Source organism: Aythya marila (assembly GCF_965140915.1).
Source record: "Aythya marila genome assembly, chromosome: 1".
NCBI lineage: Eukaryota > Metazoa > Chordata > Aves > Anseriformes > Anatidae > Aythya > Aythya marila.
In genome coordinates, this window is record NC_139042.1 from 153,174,423 (window position 1) to 153,189,047 (window position 14,625).

The window sequence follows — 14,625 nt, forward strand, 5'->3', positions numbered from 1 at the left end:
CGTCAGAATAAACATGGGAACCGCTCTGCCAGGCCTGGCTGCGTGTGCAGGGCGCTCACAGGAGCCGTGCCTCCGAGGGGAGCAGGCAGCTGCAGACGAGCTTAAAATAAACTCAGGCCACGGATGCCAAAAGCCGAGGCTCCGTGCTCGATATAGGAGAGGATTTCTCTCCAGGGGATTTGGCAGTGGGGCCTCCCAGCTCTCCGGGGGGTGATTTTAACCGGGCAGAGACGGGGCCAGCATTGCCCTCGTCCGCTGGGGCCAGCAAAGCCCCCTGCCCTCCTCTACACCCCCTGCCCTGCAGCTCTCCAAGCAGAAAAGACCAGAACTGCCTCTCAGTGCCCCTCCCAGAGCCTGGGAGGATGATGCCAGCATCCGACAGGGCTGAAACACTACACGAGCCCTTCAGCTTTTATTACATTATTATTTAAAAAAAAAAAAAAAAACTAAACGTAAGACAAACACTGAGGTTAGAAACACTACCCAGGAACGTCAGCTGAGTTAGAAACCAGGCGTGCTGCGGGTTGGTTGGGGTTGCCTTGCGGCCCTGGCTCCCAAAAAGCAGCCAGGGACAGGGAAAATTGCGGGGCAGCAGGTCCCAGCAATAGCTGCCTGTACACACGTGCGCTGGAGGGCGTCCTCCGGAGCCAGGAGCGCTGCTGGCAGCCCGGGGAGGGCCCTGGCCCAGCGGTCCAGCCTTGCTCAGCTTCTTTTTAGCTTTTTAGCTTGTCCCACGTGTCCTCGCGCTAAGCAAAGCCCTCGCCCCGCTGCGAGGGGAAGCCGCTCGCCTGAGCGGTCCCGCAGAAATTGTGCGGAAAAAGTTTTTTCCTTTGTTATTACAAAAAAAAAAAAAAAAAACGAAAAAACAAATCCCCGACACCCTAACCAGAAAATAGCCCCCCAACCCCCTTAAAAAAAAAAACAAACAAACCCATTGGGGAAGCAGTTTCCAAAGAGCATCCTCAAGGTTAACAAGCGGGAGCTTTGCAACCCACACCTGCTGCGTTTCTCCCCTCCATCCTCTACTTTTCTATTAATACTTCGTTAATACTGTTAATGACTCCCCTCCGCCAGCCCGCTATCCAAGGTTTGGAGGTCCTTCGGAGCCCGAGAAGCACAGAGGGGAGGCGCTGCATCGCTCCCCAGCCCACGCGAAGCCCGCTGCAGAATTGCCCCCAGCCGCGGGAAGGGTGCGTGTGCCACCACAAAGTTGTGGGGTTGGGGGGGCCGCCCGGCCCCGGCAGACAAACGAGCTTCAAAAAAAACACCAAAAGTGTCCGAAATGCACCGAAAGCGACCCCGCGCGGGGGTGCTCTCGCCTCACCCCCTTTGCAGGCAGAAAGTCCTCTCCTCCGCAAGCAGCAGCGCAGGCAAAGGCGAAGTGGGGGGAAAAAAAAGGAGGGGGCGACTCCTCCGGCACCCCGACACGTCTCCGTCCGAGGCGGGGGGTCAGTGCGCCGGCTCCCCGTGCACGCGGAAGCGGTAGATGCAGGTGTACTCGGGGTGGCCCCAGTTGCTCAGCACCTGCAGCTCCACCAGCTGGAAGGCGCCCACGGCGTCACCCTTTGGGGACAGGGGAGAGGGGTCACAGCAGCGCCCTGGCGGAGGTGGGGGACACGGAGGCCACCCAGGGGGGTTTTGGAGGTCCCCCCAAGCAGGGAGAGGCCCCAGCGTCCCCCTGAGCTTCCTCTCCTCACAGCTCCCAGTGAAAGAAAGGCTGGAGGTGGCCACCCCAAAGTGCCCCACGCCACAATCTGAGGGCTCTGAGGATCACACAACCCACCCCAAATCCTCACCACCACCACCCCCGGTTCCCTCCTGGTTCCCTGGTGCTCGGACAGCAGCGCCGCGCCTCACCTCCAGGAGGAACGTTTGGATGGGGTTGCCGTCCTGGTCGTAGGTGAAGCGCCCCAGGAGGAGGCCCTCCTCATCGCGCTCCTCCTTCAAGCCCTACAGGGAGCGGGGAGGCAGAAAGGGAGAGCTGGGGGCGGGCAGCGGGGCCAGGGTGGGAGAAGGAGACGGAGCCATGAGGCTCGCCAGCATCCTCCGCCGCGACGCCCTCCCCAACTTTCCCCCCCGGGCTCTACTCACGTAGACGCTGAAGTCCTTGGGGGCGCTGGGGATGATCCCCTGGGGCGAGAGGGCTCTGGGGATGTGCTCCAGCGTGACGGCCGTGGGGCGGATGGGGCTGGAGAGCCGGATGACGGCGAAGCCCTGGGAGCCGCGGAAGGCCCAGCAGTTCCCGGGGTTGACGTCTGGCTACGCGGGCGGGAAGGGGAACGGCAGCCCTTTAGGTATCAGCAGCCTTATCCCATGCTCGCCGTGGGTTTTCTTCCCACCAACACCCTGCTAAAACCCCTCAGGGCCACCCATCTCGCCCCGCTCCCCGGGTGCTCACCTGCAGGATGACCCGCGGGGACTGCGACTGGTACCACAGGGGGATGCCGAACAAGCTGAGCAGCGCCGTCTTCGTCTCGTAGGTTTCGGAGCAGCGGGTGTTGATCACGCTGGCCCCTGGCAGGGCGAGGGGAGGGCAGGGGTAAGCTGAGCGCCGGCACCCCACAAAACAGCCCCCCCACAGCCTGTCCCCCGCCACCTACCCGCCGACTCCAGGGCGTAGTCGACCATCCCCACGCGGTCCTCGCTGTAGCGCTTCAGCGCCTGGTCCACGATGAGGTGCACTTGCTGCAGGGGGCAAGGATCAGAGGGGTGAAATCAGGGCGAGGGGGGGGGGGGGTCCTGCCCCCTCCACGGCACCCAGAGCCCTTCCCACGGAGCAGGCGGGCGATGAATCAGCGCGGCAAAAACGGGAGGACACGCACTCAGCTGCAAAGCCTCGTTAGAGGTTGCTAAAAATACCCCCTGCTGAAAAGCACGGGGCGAGGGAAGCGGCAGAGCCCAGGCTCAGCCTTCCTGATGCCCATGGAGGGGGACGGGGAGCAGGCCCAAGGGTGGCCCCACCAAATCCGAGGTCCCAGCAGGGCACTGGGTGTCCTTTAGGAGCCAAACCCGCGTACACGAAGCCCGTGCCAGTCCCGCTCGATCCCACCCTCGGCAGGGAGCTGCCAACGAATCTTTCCAAAGCAAACAGCCTCATTTTTTTCCTCTGGTGTCATTCCGCCAAAATACTTTGCCCCAAGTGACTCAGCACCGCCATGAGGCATGGGGAAAAATGAGGCAGCCCTCTGTGAGCCCTCTGTGGGGTCCCCAACCCGTGACTGTCGCCGTGTCCCGGGGCTCACCTCCTCCGTCACCCCCCCGGCACCCCCTGGCCGCAGGGCCACGCCGATGCCGGCCGAGGCCTCCCGTGCCGACAGCCTGCGCTCCTCCTGCATTTTGGCCAGGATCTTGTGCTCCAGGGCCTGCAGCTCCGCGTGCAAGTCCTCCCGCTGGAGGACGAGGGCGGCCGCGCCGTCCCGCCGGGGCTGCGACAGGACCCGGCCGATCCACGCCGGCATCTGCGCCTCCACCTGAAACCGCGGCGGCAGAGCTCAGCCCCTCGCAGGGGCTGAAACGAAAAAAGTGCTTGGGGGAGCGGGGTTCGGGACTCACGTCAGCCCGCAGCGCCTTGAGCTGCTCCAGCAGCCCCTCCACGTGCTTGCCCATCGCCTCCTGGTCTGACTTGAGCCCCGCCAGCTCCCTGCGCAGCCCTGCCACCTCCTGCTCCAGCTCGCCCAGGGCCTGCTGGAAGCCTCCTCGCAGGTCCTCGCGCACCGAGCTGCGCCACGAGGAGGAGAAACACCACAAAATGGCTGTGCCGAGGCGCCTCCCCCACCTTCACCCTCCTTCTTCCCCAACCCCGAGCAAAATGGGTCTGGATCCCTCCCCCAGAGCACCTCAGCAGGGGTTTTGTCCCTGCGCTGTGATGTGCCATTACCTCTGCCACCCCGAATTCAGCTCCAGCAAGCGGGCCTCCATCTCCTGCCAGCACAAGGAGGAACAAAACGCTGGGTGAGATCCGCGGTGATGGCAGCGAGCTCACCGCAGGCAGCAGCGGGTGTCCATCCCCTCACCTGCGAGGCGCGCGCCATCCTCTCCAGCCGCCCGTCCACGTCCCTCTGCACCTGTGCTCGCAGGGCGTCCAGCTCCCCCTGCGGGGCGAGGACAAGGAGGGGACATCGGAGCCCGTCCCCGTGCACCCCCACCACCCCTCAGACCCCTCACCTGGAGCTGCCCGGCCACGTCCCCGCGGAGCTGCTCCTTCATCCCCGCCTCGCGGCGGCTCAGCAGCCCCTCCAGCAGCCCCAGGATGTCCCCCGGGGGCGGCTCGCTCCCCGCTGCCGCCGCTCCTCGTCGCAGCTCCCACCGCGACACCTCGGCCTCCAGCGCCTCGAAACGCTTCTCCAGGGCCTGGAAGCGAGCCAGGAGCCGCTGCTCCCCCCGCAGCCCCTGAGTGGGGAAGGCAAGGCGCCATGCAGCCCCCCCGTGCAGCGTCCCGGCCCCTTGCTGCTTGCCGGGACAGCGGGGAAGCTCCCTTGGGAGTTTTGGGGGCTGTTCCCACCAACTACCTCCTCCTGTGGGTGGTTTACCTGGTCCAGAGCGGTGACGTCCCGTTCCCCAAAGGAGGAGGAGGAAAGCCGTCCAGCCCCCCACCAGGGGAAGGCGGGGAGGCTGTGTGTCGACAGGCCGTAGGGGTAGAAGTACCAAGCTCCTGGGGATGTGGGGTTATAAGATGGTTCAACAAGGGGGTGGCAATGGGGACAGAGCGGGCATGCCACACTGAGCCGGCTACCGTCCCATCCCCCTCACCCCCAAACCAAGGCCCAGGAGGAGCACGATGTCTCTCCAGCCCCATATCTCCACCCCACACCACCATGGCACGGCCCCAGACCTCGAGGCAAGGGGATAAAGGGCACCGTGGGGTCTCCTCACCGTAGGCGGCCGCAGCGAGGAGCAGGAGGAGCAGCAGCAGCAGCAGGGACTTCTTCAGCCGCGGGTAGCGCCTGAAGGAAGAGGGCTGGGGATGGATCCCATAGCACCGGGATGGGGCCCCGTGGGGCACCCGCTCGCAGGGGAATGGGGTCTCCCCACGTTTCCCCCACCCCCGGGGTCCTGCTCACCTCGATAAGGGGACACGTGCCAGCTGGGGAGCCCGGCCGGTCAGGCGGTGCCAGGCGGCGCCCACGCAGGAGAAGAGCCACCCTACAAAGCGGACTGGGGAGGGAGGAATGGGGTTCAGAGATGATCCTTCACCTCCACCACCGCCCCTCCTGTGCCTCCCCAAACCCCACCGCTGACTTTGTCCCTTCTGCGACTTGGGTTTATTTTTACGAGCGGCACCTAAAGGGGAGAACAAGGCTCCATGCAGGGAGGGGAAATGCCAGCAGGGAAGAAAACTGCCTCCAGAAACACCTCCCCTATACCCAGACCCCACTCACCCGGCGAGGTCAGCACCTGCCAGAGGAAGGAGCCGACCCTGGAGGCTGCGGACCTCAGCCCCGAGCCGGAGCCGCTCTGGCCAGAGTAAAAGTGACCTGGAGGGACGGGAGAGGCAGCGAGACATCAGGTGGCACCCACACACCTGCCTTGCACCACGGGTGAAGGCTTTGAGCGGGGCTCGGGGTGCAGGAGGGGGCTGGCCACAAGCTGGGGACCTGCCACCATGTCCCTACCAGCGTAGTCGTCCTCCGAGGAGTACCCAGACGAGGAGGCGTAGGTGTCGTAGGTCTTGCTCTCCAGCAGCCCGTTGACCTTACTGGACTCCGTGTCCCCCGTGCCTCTTCTCCTCCTGGTGGAGAACTCCCCACCTGCATCCCCCCACATAAAAATCAACCCCACGGAGCCCACCAAGCATCCAGCCACCCCAAAAACCAGCTTGGGGCACCCCAACACCCCGGTTGGTGAATGAGGACGGGCTCACCCCAGTAAATGCTCCTGTCCAGGGGATCGTCCAGCCCGGAGGTGCCCAGGGCAGCCAGTCCCCGGCTGCCCCCCAGGTAGGACTCGCTCATCATGGACTCGCTGTAGTAGGAGGTCTGGGTGCTCGGGGCGGGGGACAGCCGCTTGGTGCTGCTCGACTTCCTCCGCACCGTCCTGCTGGGAGGGGGCGAGAACGGGCTCATGGGCACCATACAGCAGCGGATACACGGCCAGGGGGTTGCGAGAGGCCATCCTCGGCTTTGGGACAGCGCAACCGCTGCTTGCGAAACCCGCTGCCACCAGCCCCTAGGTGGGGAGCCCCCGGCCCCGTTTCCGCTCGCACCGCTGCGGTTTTCCGGCGCTCGCAGCGCGCTTCCCCTCCCGCCACCCAGCCCGAGGCTGCTGGGAGCGGGCGTGCGGGGTGCAGGAGAGCCCCAGCACCCCCCCTGTCCATCTGTCTGTCTGTCTGTCCGCCCCATACCTGCTGGTGGTCTCCTTGAAGGGCGTCTGGTGGCCCCCCAGCAGGGAGCTGCTGCTGGTGGCATCCTCGTCCCCCGGGTAGTAGCGCGAGGTGACGAGGCGCTGGCTGCGGCGCGACATGGCGTGGGGGGGACACGGCTCACCTGGGGGGACGGGGACACGCAGAGGGGCTGGGGTCAGCCTGGCCGTGCGGGGGGGGACACCCACATTTAGGGGACGGACACATTTAGGGGACACCCCAGGTCGCGCGGTGCCCAAGGCGCAGCAGGGATGGGACCAACCCTTTATGGGGGGCCTCCTCGCCCCCTCCCACCCACCTCCCCCCCCAAAATTGCACCACCTCACGCCACCCCCATTGCCACAACACCCCCCTAAACCCCCCCCCCCATCCACCCAACCCCCCCTCTCCACCCCAACCCCACCCCACCGGGCACCCCCCCCCCTCCCCAAAACGCCCCCCTCCCCGGCCCCAAACCCACCGGGTGCCAGGGGCTGAGCCCAGAAGCAGCAGCGCAGCGGCCCCCCCCGGCCCTGCCGCCGCCTCCTCGCCGCTCCCTTTTGTTTTGCAGCCGCTCCCCCCCCCCCCCTCCGCCCCCCCCCAGCTCCTCCTCCCCCGCCCCGCCCCGTGCACGGCGCGCGCGCGCCCGCGGCCCCCCCAAAAAAAATAAAACAAGGAGGGGGGGGAGCCAAAAGTCCCACGGGCCCGTTGTGTAACGAGCACAGCAACCCTTTGTCCCTTTTTTTTAAAATATTTTTCCCTTTTTTCTTTTTTTTTTTTTCCTTTTTTTCTTTTTTTTTTAAATTTTTTATTTATTTATTTTTTCTTTTCCTCTTTCCATCCCATTTCTCCCTCCAGCCCAAATCCCGCACCATTTCCCAGCCTCCCCCTATTTTTCCCCCCTTCCCGTGGCTCCCCCACCGTGGCCATATATCCCCACCCCATACCCCGTATCCCCATGGCCCCCTCGCCACCCCCAGCCCGCTGCCCCCGGGGACGTCTCCCCGCCACCACCAGCGCCCCCATCCCATAGCACCTGCCCCCGGCTGACGCAAATACACCCAGATTAACCCCCCGGCGAGGCTTAGGGGATAAGCCGGACGCTAAATAGGGTGCCAGGCCCCGGGGTGAAGCTGTCCCCTGCCGGAGCCACCTCTGCGGGCGACGTTGGGGCCGCCACGGGGATTTTCGGGTGGGTGTGGGAAATCCGGGGGCAGAGCGGCGCGAGTTGGGTAAGTCGAGGCGAGTGGGAAGAGGCGGGCGGCTCCGGGAAGAGGCAGGGACGTGGGGAGCTCGTGCCTCGGTTTCCCCATGCCAGCATGCAGGGACCCCGCTGGGGGAGGCCGGCGCCGTGCCACGGAGCTCACAGACGGCCCCATTGAAACGGGGAGCTCTGGAGGAGCTTGCCGCAGGCTGGGGAAAGGCTGGAAAAATCCCTGCTCTTCCTAAAAGGGTTTGCAGGGCCCGTACGACGCGTCCCGGCACGCAGAGGTAGTCCAGGACTGGAAAAACAGCCCCGGTGGCCAGGATCCCGAATGTTTTCTCCACTAGGCCAACCTTTTTATTTAAATAAGCCACCCGTCCCAGCGATCCTCCCAGTCTGCCCCACCGCATCACCCCAAACACCCCCATCCACACCACAGTGTACAGGGCCGCCAAACCCCAACGCCACACAACCTCCACCTGCAGGGTGCCAAACCCCATCCATCCGACCCCATATCACACCCACAGCCCCACATCATCCACCAGCACCTCCCCGGGCCGGGCTGCCCGGGCCAGGCAGCGTCCCACGGCTGCCAGCACCTTGCCCAGGCGCCGGTCCAGCGCCCGCAGGTGGGGTTCGGTCAGGATGGGTGCCAGGGGGTCGGCGGCCAGCGCCTCCCGCAGCAGCTCGCTCAGGAGGTAGGGCCGGGTGGCCAGCAGCTGCAGCCGCAGGTAGGTCGACTTCTTGATGCTGAGGAAAGAGGGCTCGGTGTCGGGAAGGGGGGTTATTTTCCCCCAAAAGGAAAGGCGGTGGGGGCGGCTCACCTGCAGCACTGCTGGAGCGGGGCCAGGATGGACATCTCGTCGTGCGAGTGCTTGCCAAAGCTGGGGGAGAAACCCATTGGGATGGCATCGGGGCACGCAGTGTGCCCCAACACACCCCAGTGTGCCCCAAAACACCCCAGTGTGCCCCAAAACACCCCAACAGTGGCTGATGTTTTGGGCCACAATCATCTAAAACCCTCGGCATCCCTCTGCCCCTGCTGTGTCCCCTCCTTTGGGGTGGCCGGGCCCCCTCTCTGCCCTTACCCGCGGCCGTTGTCCAGGTGAAGCAGGAAGGTGTCGTTCCCGAATTTCTCGAAGGTCTCGTAGTGGTGCCGGTCCATGTTGCCTGCAGCAGGGAGGGGAAGGGGTGAGGAGAGGGTGAGAGCAGCAGGGATTCACGCGGGGTCCTCGGGGATGGGAGCAGGGAAAGGCTGGGTGCTGGGATGGGCCGAGCGGCCTCACCCATGTACACAGCGGTTCTCTGGTCCCTAATTTGGGATATGGGAACAGGGAGGGAGAGCACCCTCATTGTGCTAAGCCCACTCCCCAGTCTGACCATGACCATGACCATGGGAACATCAGCTGCTGGAAAATTGAGGGGGAAAGTGGGAGGAAGCAGCTTGCACGGGGCAATGCCCACCCAGCTGGCGATAAGCAGGCCGTGACGGTGGGTTTTCCCCTCGTGCCCCCGCGGGGAGCTTTGTGACCTGTCTCTCCACTCGTCTGACTGACACGGTCCAGCAACCACCACCCACCACGGAGAGGAGAAACGAGGCCACCACGCACGTCCACTGTTTCCCTGAAGTAGCAGCGACCACCCTACAGCTCGCAGCTCAGCTGCTTCAAGAAGGGGAGAAAGGGTGTGGGGAGAAATCCCCGTGGCACGCGGCTCACCCATGAGGAAGTCGAGCACCGTCATGTCGATGAGGTCCAGCAGGCGATGGCCCCTGTCGTAGGGCGGCGTCTGGCGCACCTGGGCGCAGTAGTTGGGGTTCAGCTCCCACCTGCGGGCAGCGCACGGGTGACGGGGCTGTGACAGCAACCACGGGGCAACCCAGGCAGCCCCACTGATCCCCCATGCATCCTCCACCCATGCGTGTCCCCGTCCCGGCTCACTCGGCCTTCTTGCTCTTGTGGTAGGAGCGGCGCCAGGGGCTGCGCCAGGAGCGGCGCTTGGCCAGGGCTTTGTCGGGCAGCAGGGCGGCCACGGAGCCCTCCAGCTGGTCGGGTTTGCCACACAGCGCGTGCTCGGTGGAGCAGTAGTAGGAGCACTCCCCGTAGAAGCAGACGTTGCCCGCTGGCGTGGGGGACAAAGCAAAGGGTGACGGAGAGCGGGCCAGACGCGGACCAGACGTGCACAAAGCGGCCCTGCTCCCCGAGGACGGGGCTCACCTGGGGAGATGAAGAAAGTCTTGGCCAGTTTCTTGTCGGTTGTGATGTCCCGGATCTCCTTCGTGATGTTCACCAGGCGGCCAGAAACCGGAGGGATTCGCCGGAAATCCAGGATCCTAAAAATGCAGGACTAGGCGCAATTTCTTGTCGACTGAGCCTGTTTTCTCACACCGAGTTACTCCAAGCACCGTGAGGTGCAGGTGTCCCTCGCCACATATGACACAGGGGTGAAGACATGGCTCAAGGATCTGCTCCCACAGTTGGATGCCAAGTGTGCTTGGAGGTTGCAGACCCCCAGAGGAACCTCTAGGCCAGGTTTCTCACCCCCAAACCCATGCAGACACCATTTTTTGGGCACAGAGCAGCACGAAGACCCACCTGTCCAGGTGAAAGGCTGCGATCTCCGCGTTGTGCCGCTCAAAGTCCGAGAAGTAGAAGAAGTCCATGGGGGTCTCCTGGTCCCGGCTCTGCCTGCGAGGAGCAGGTAGGATTGGGGATGATGGCCAAGGATGGGGTCACCTCCTGCTTGGCCCCGTTAGAGTGTCCCTGGTGCCACCGCAGACATGGCCAGGAAGAACTTCTTCCAGATGTGCCCCGCTGGGTGCTGAGGCCCCAAATCCCACCGGGCCACGGGCTGGAAAATGGTCCTCATGGACCATCTTCTTCTCCTTCCCACCACTGGAGGTCACTACCCCATCACGAGCTGCGCCCAGCCCGCCGCTGGCCGCGCTGGGGAAGGCGAGGAGAAGCGGGCCACCCAGTTTTGGGGCCCGGAGCACGGCTCTACTCACTTCATGGGCTTGAAGAGGGCCTGCCCGTAATTCGGGAAGGTCATGATGAGCTTCAGCTGGGTGCCACCGGACTTCTGCACTGGAAGGGGGCAGATGAGGGTGAGGGGGGACAGCAGGCATGGGGTGGAGGAACAGGGGTGCGGGTAGGGGTAGGGTACCCGAGCTGACGATCCTCATGGTGGCCAGGTCGTGGAGGAGGGTGGGCATCAGGGGGTCCCGGCGGGGGTACAGCTCGTAGCGGTTGATGCCGACGTGGAATTTGAGCCAGGCGGGGTAGGTGTCGTAGGCCGTCTTCCCTGTCGGGAGGATCGCCTCGGCTTTACTGCTGCTGACCCTGCAGCCCGACAGCCACCACCACCCCAACAACAACGACAGCGTTTAGTCGGGACGTTAGCACCTTCCCTGGGGACCCAAATCCACGTCTCTCTGGGAAAATGCAGGCCAGAGGCAAAACAAGCCAGGCCCACCTCCCACCAGGAGCGGTGGACGAGGTGGTGGGTCCTCAGAGATGGAGCAAACAGCACTTTGTGGACAGCAGCTCCCAGACCAGCCCCTGTTCTCTCTCATTTCCAGCAGCCACCGCCTTTGGAAGGTGTGCTACGTCCTGCTGACGGTAACTCTTTTAATATCTTCCCACCTAATGAGGGGGTTAGTGGCGCGGGGCCAAAAACAGGCGCCCGGCAGCAGTGAGATCACCGCACGGCGGAGCCGAAGGAGGTCAGCGAGCGCCCTGTGAAACGCAGGGCGGCAGCGGTCTCGTGACAACGGCTAACCTACATTTGGGGCTTTGCGCTTCCAGCATCGGGCAGGTGAGAGAGGGGGGATAAAACCAGCTGGAAATCTGGAGCGGGGAGGTCCTCGGGTACAGGGACAGGCCAAAGTCTGTGCGCTGGGGATGGCAAGGAGGTGAGGAGATGACCCAGAAGATATTATACATAATACTATGAATAATTGAAGCCTCTCCTTTGACTTCGCCGTGTGCTACACGGGCAGGCAGGCTCCCTGCAGCTCCCCGGGGTAGCAGCCTGGAAACTCGGGGCTGAGACGGGAGCTGAGGCACAGGAGCAGCTCGCTCGGCGCTGGGGCTGTGCGGGGTGGGATGCTGCTTCACAAGGGAAATGACCTGTTTGGTCCCCACCTCAAACACTGCCAGGTATCCCCCCAAAAAACCCATCCCGCTCCTCACCATTCGTCGCTCCCGCTGCTTTGCAGGCTGAACTTCTCCATGGGGTTGACGACGAACAGTTTGTCCTTGTCCGTCACCTCCGGCATCGGGATGTTGTAGAGGGGATGCTCAAACAGCGCAGCCAGCTTGGACCCCTTGGTCCGTGCCTGATTCACGTCCCCATGCTGCTGCTGGGCCCCTGGGTCCTTTATTTTTGGCCCTGCTCCCCGCGGGTGGGAGCTTCTCTCCACGGAGCCGTTGCTGCCGCTGAAGTCCTGGAGGATCCGCAGGCTCAGCTTTTTGGGGCCGGCCAGCAAGGGGCTGCCCGCCATGGCACCCGAGGCTTTCGGTGCTTTCCCACCAGAGCTCCAGAGCCTGCGAGCTGTGGGGAGAGCTAAATCCATCGCCAGGTGCAGCAGGAGGGCCGAGAGCAGGAGGAGGAGGAGGAGGATTTTAAATTTCCTTTGGACAAGCGTCTGCAGCCGGCGCCGCATCCTGCCGGGCCTGGGCACCCACGCGGGGTGAGCAGGGACTCAGAGCATCCACGGCCCCGTCTCGACCCCAAGCAGAAATTAGAGATTTGGGGTCCTAGGTCTAGAGCATCGCAGCAAAAAGCAGCTGGTGCAGAGACACGGGAAGGGCTCGGTGGGATGACGCGGCCGGGGGGACAGGCAGGGGGCTAGGAGGCTGCAGCGGGGTTTATCGGCGCTGATAAGGGACGAGCTGCCAGTGCCAAGGTTAGCGTGAACGGGGCAAGTTCCAAATCGATAGCTGCAGGTGGCTCGGGGACAGAGATGGCCACAGATAAATCGCACATGGGGAAAAACAGAAAAAAAAACAGGTCGCCTGCACATCCCACCCCTCTGGGCTCCCACCTGCCCAGCTAACCTTGCTTCTGCCCTTTCTCCATCCCATCTGTGAGGTTCCTACTATTTACATCCACGCTCATAAATCAATTTTGCTCCCGCTGCCCAGGCTGGGCAACTTTCCCCCCTCCCCATCCATCCATGGATGTTTGCGTGCAACCGCCTTTCAAAAAAAAACAGCAGCTGGGTAAAATAACTAGGATTTGAGGAGCAGCATCGCTGAAAATTTGGGCTGGCGGTGTAAGGACGGGCTCGGCAGGAGAGGTGCAGCACCGGGGCTGCGCTGAGCACCTCTGGAGCAGGCAGGGAGCCGGGCTGGAGCCCCCCTCCTGCACCACGGCCCTGCACTACCCTCTCGCTCGCGCTGCCCGGCCCCGTCGGGCCCACGCGGGCACCAGGAACGCGGTGTCCCCGGCTCGCTGCGTCCCGTGGTGTGCCAGTTGCTTGGAAACCGCCTCCGGCTGACACCGCCAGCTGCCCCAGATAAACCAGCCCCGCGTTTCCTTCCCCTCGCCGCCGCCGTGTGAGAAAACAGCACGGCCGAGGGCAGCCGGGGCGCGCCGGGGAGGAGAGCTGCTCCCCGCCGGGCTGGCGAGCTCCGAGGCGCGCAGAAGGAGCCGGGCGGAGGGGAGCAGATGGCTCGCTCGGGGAAGGGAACGCGGCGTCTTGCACCAGGAAGCTTTCTGGATCCGCTCTGGGTGCGCATTTTTTTGGAAAGAAGGCGCCGAGGAGGGGCTGTGGCTGGAACACAGGATCGTTAGGTCATTGCTTACCACAAAAAAAAAAAGAAAAAACAGAAAGCAAAACCATGTGCGAACCGCTCGCCTCAAAGAAGCTGGGCTCGGCTCTGGGAGCAGGGCCATGGGTTCTTTTATCCAGCTCTGGGAGAGCAAAGGGAGAGGGAGACCCCCCCCAGTCCTCCCAGTGCCCCAGCAGAAGCTCCAAACTGGGCTCGTAGCATGGTAGGGGGGACAGAAATGTCCCTCCGATGTCCTAGAGCCAGCCCAGATAGCCCCGGGCCTTCTCTCCCCTCTATGGGTTGAAGGCGTCCTTCTGACCATGCTATGGGAGCCCACAAATCCCCTCCCCAGCCCTAATTCAGCCCCGAATGGGAAAGCAGAGGAATAGGGGCATAGGTGGGGCGCTCACCACCCTTAGCACTTCAATGCCGGCATTAAATATTAACCAAAAGATTTTTCAGCGAGTCAAACGCGAGCCTGCAGCAGCGGGGAAGAGCTGGGGAGCTTCAAAGCCTGCCCAGCAGCCTGGTGCTGTGCCGTGTTGCCATGACATCCTCATGGAGAAGCAATCAAATTTGCACCTCTTCCCCTCCATATTTTTTTTCCCAGCTCCTTTACCCCTTCGCAGCGGGCTCGAGTCACCTGCGGGACGGAGGAGGAGCCGCACACGAGGTTGCCCGTCTCCCCTCGGCGGGGAGGGATGAAGTCACGACGCGCAGCCACGCTCCGGCTTCCCGGGACGGCCGGATAGAAAGGGGCGCCGTGGCTGGCACCGATGCCTCACCCCGAGTTTTTCATCTCTTTTCCCTCTGACTCAGCCTCGAGGCTTTTGAATGGCGGGCAAGAAATGGCAGGGAGAGGAGAACACAATAGCGAGATGCCTGATCCCAAGCTCCCCAGCTTTCTGTTTGAATTTTTTTTTAAGGTAAAAACCTCCGGCGAGAGATTCCGGTTTTATAACGGAAAGCAAACAGGCCCAGCAGGCTCCCAAGCATCAGTGGCGGAGGGAAAACATGGGACAACAAGGGGCTGCCCCCGACCCATGAACTTTACTCCCCCGTGAATATCAGGCCTGCCCAAAAGCGTCAGTTCTGCAGCAAAAGGAGGCTGAAAGCCTCTTTTTTTCTCTCTAAGGCAGAGGAGCCAGCACAGCATGATTCGACTTGTGACGGGCAGGAAAGTTGATCCTGCGGAATATTTGCTCGGGGCCTCGACACACACACAGCTGAATTTTATGTTTTCACATTACAACAAGCATTCGGACCAGCTGAAGGAGGGGTTGGCTTCTTCCTGGTCACTTTTCGTG

At 63.2% G+C, this 14,625-nt stretch overlaps 2 protein-coding genes across 4 annotated transcripts; both read right to left on the reverse strand.

Moving 5' to 3' along the window:
* Positions 1-1,286: 1,286 nt before the first annotated feature.
* On the reverse strand, positions 1,287-6,888 carry SUN2 (Sad1 and UNC84 domain containing 2). 3 transcript variants are annotated; one of them, XM_082766628.1, is made up of 18 exons: positions 6,819-6,888; positions 6,341-6,482; positions 5,861-6,033; positions 5,613-5,747; positions 5,379-5,474; positions 5,061-5,154; positions 4,873-4,943; positions 4,530-4,651; positions 4,165-4,389; positions 4,014-4,091; positions 3,878-3,921; positions 3,553-3,718; positions 3,243-3,470; positions 2,601-2,685; positions 2,399-2,514; positions 2,092-2,259; positions 1,858-1,950; positions 1,287-1,563 (listed from the first exon to the last, which is right to left on the reverse strand). In XM_082766628.1, exons 2-18 carry the CDS (start codon positions 6,457-6,459, stop codon positions 1,450-1,452), a joined length of 2,127 nt encoding a protein of 708 aa, XP_082622754.1. In that variant the 5' UTR covers positions 6,460-6,482; positions 6,819-6,888; the 3' UTR covers positions 1,287-1,449. The 3 variants fall into 3 exon arrangements, 2 of the variants coding, with proteins under 2 accessions (XP_082622754.1, XP_082622753.1); XM_082766627.1 differs by having other exon boundaries at positions 5,861-6,036; XR_014318072.1 differs by having other exon boundaries at positions 1,515-1,563; positions 2,092-2,255; positions 5,861-6,036.
* A 1,168-nt stretch (positions 6,889-8,056) lies between these two features.
* On the reverse strand, positions 8,057-12,207 carry LOC309873765 (extracellular serine/threonine protein kinase FAM20C-like; the record flags this gene model as incomplete). Its single annotated transcript, XM_082751477.1, has 10 exons — positions 8,057-8,291; positions 8,366-8,425; positions 8,630-8,711; positions 9,260-9,369; positions 9,482-9,662; positions 9,758-9,873; positions 10,136-10,228; positions 10,549-10,627; positions 10,707-10,882; positions 11,735-12,207. 10 exons carry the CDS (start codon positions 12,205-12,207, stop codon positions 8,057-8,059), a joined length of 1,605 nt encoding a protein of 534 aa, XP_082607603.1.
* Between the last annotated feature and the right edge of the window lie 2,418 nt (positions 12,208-14,625).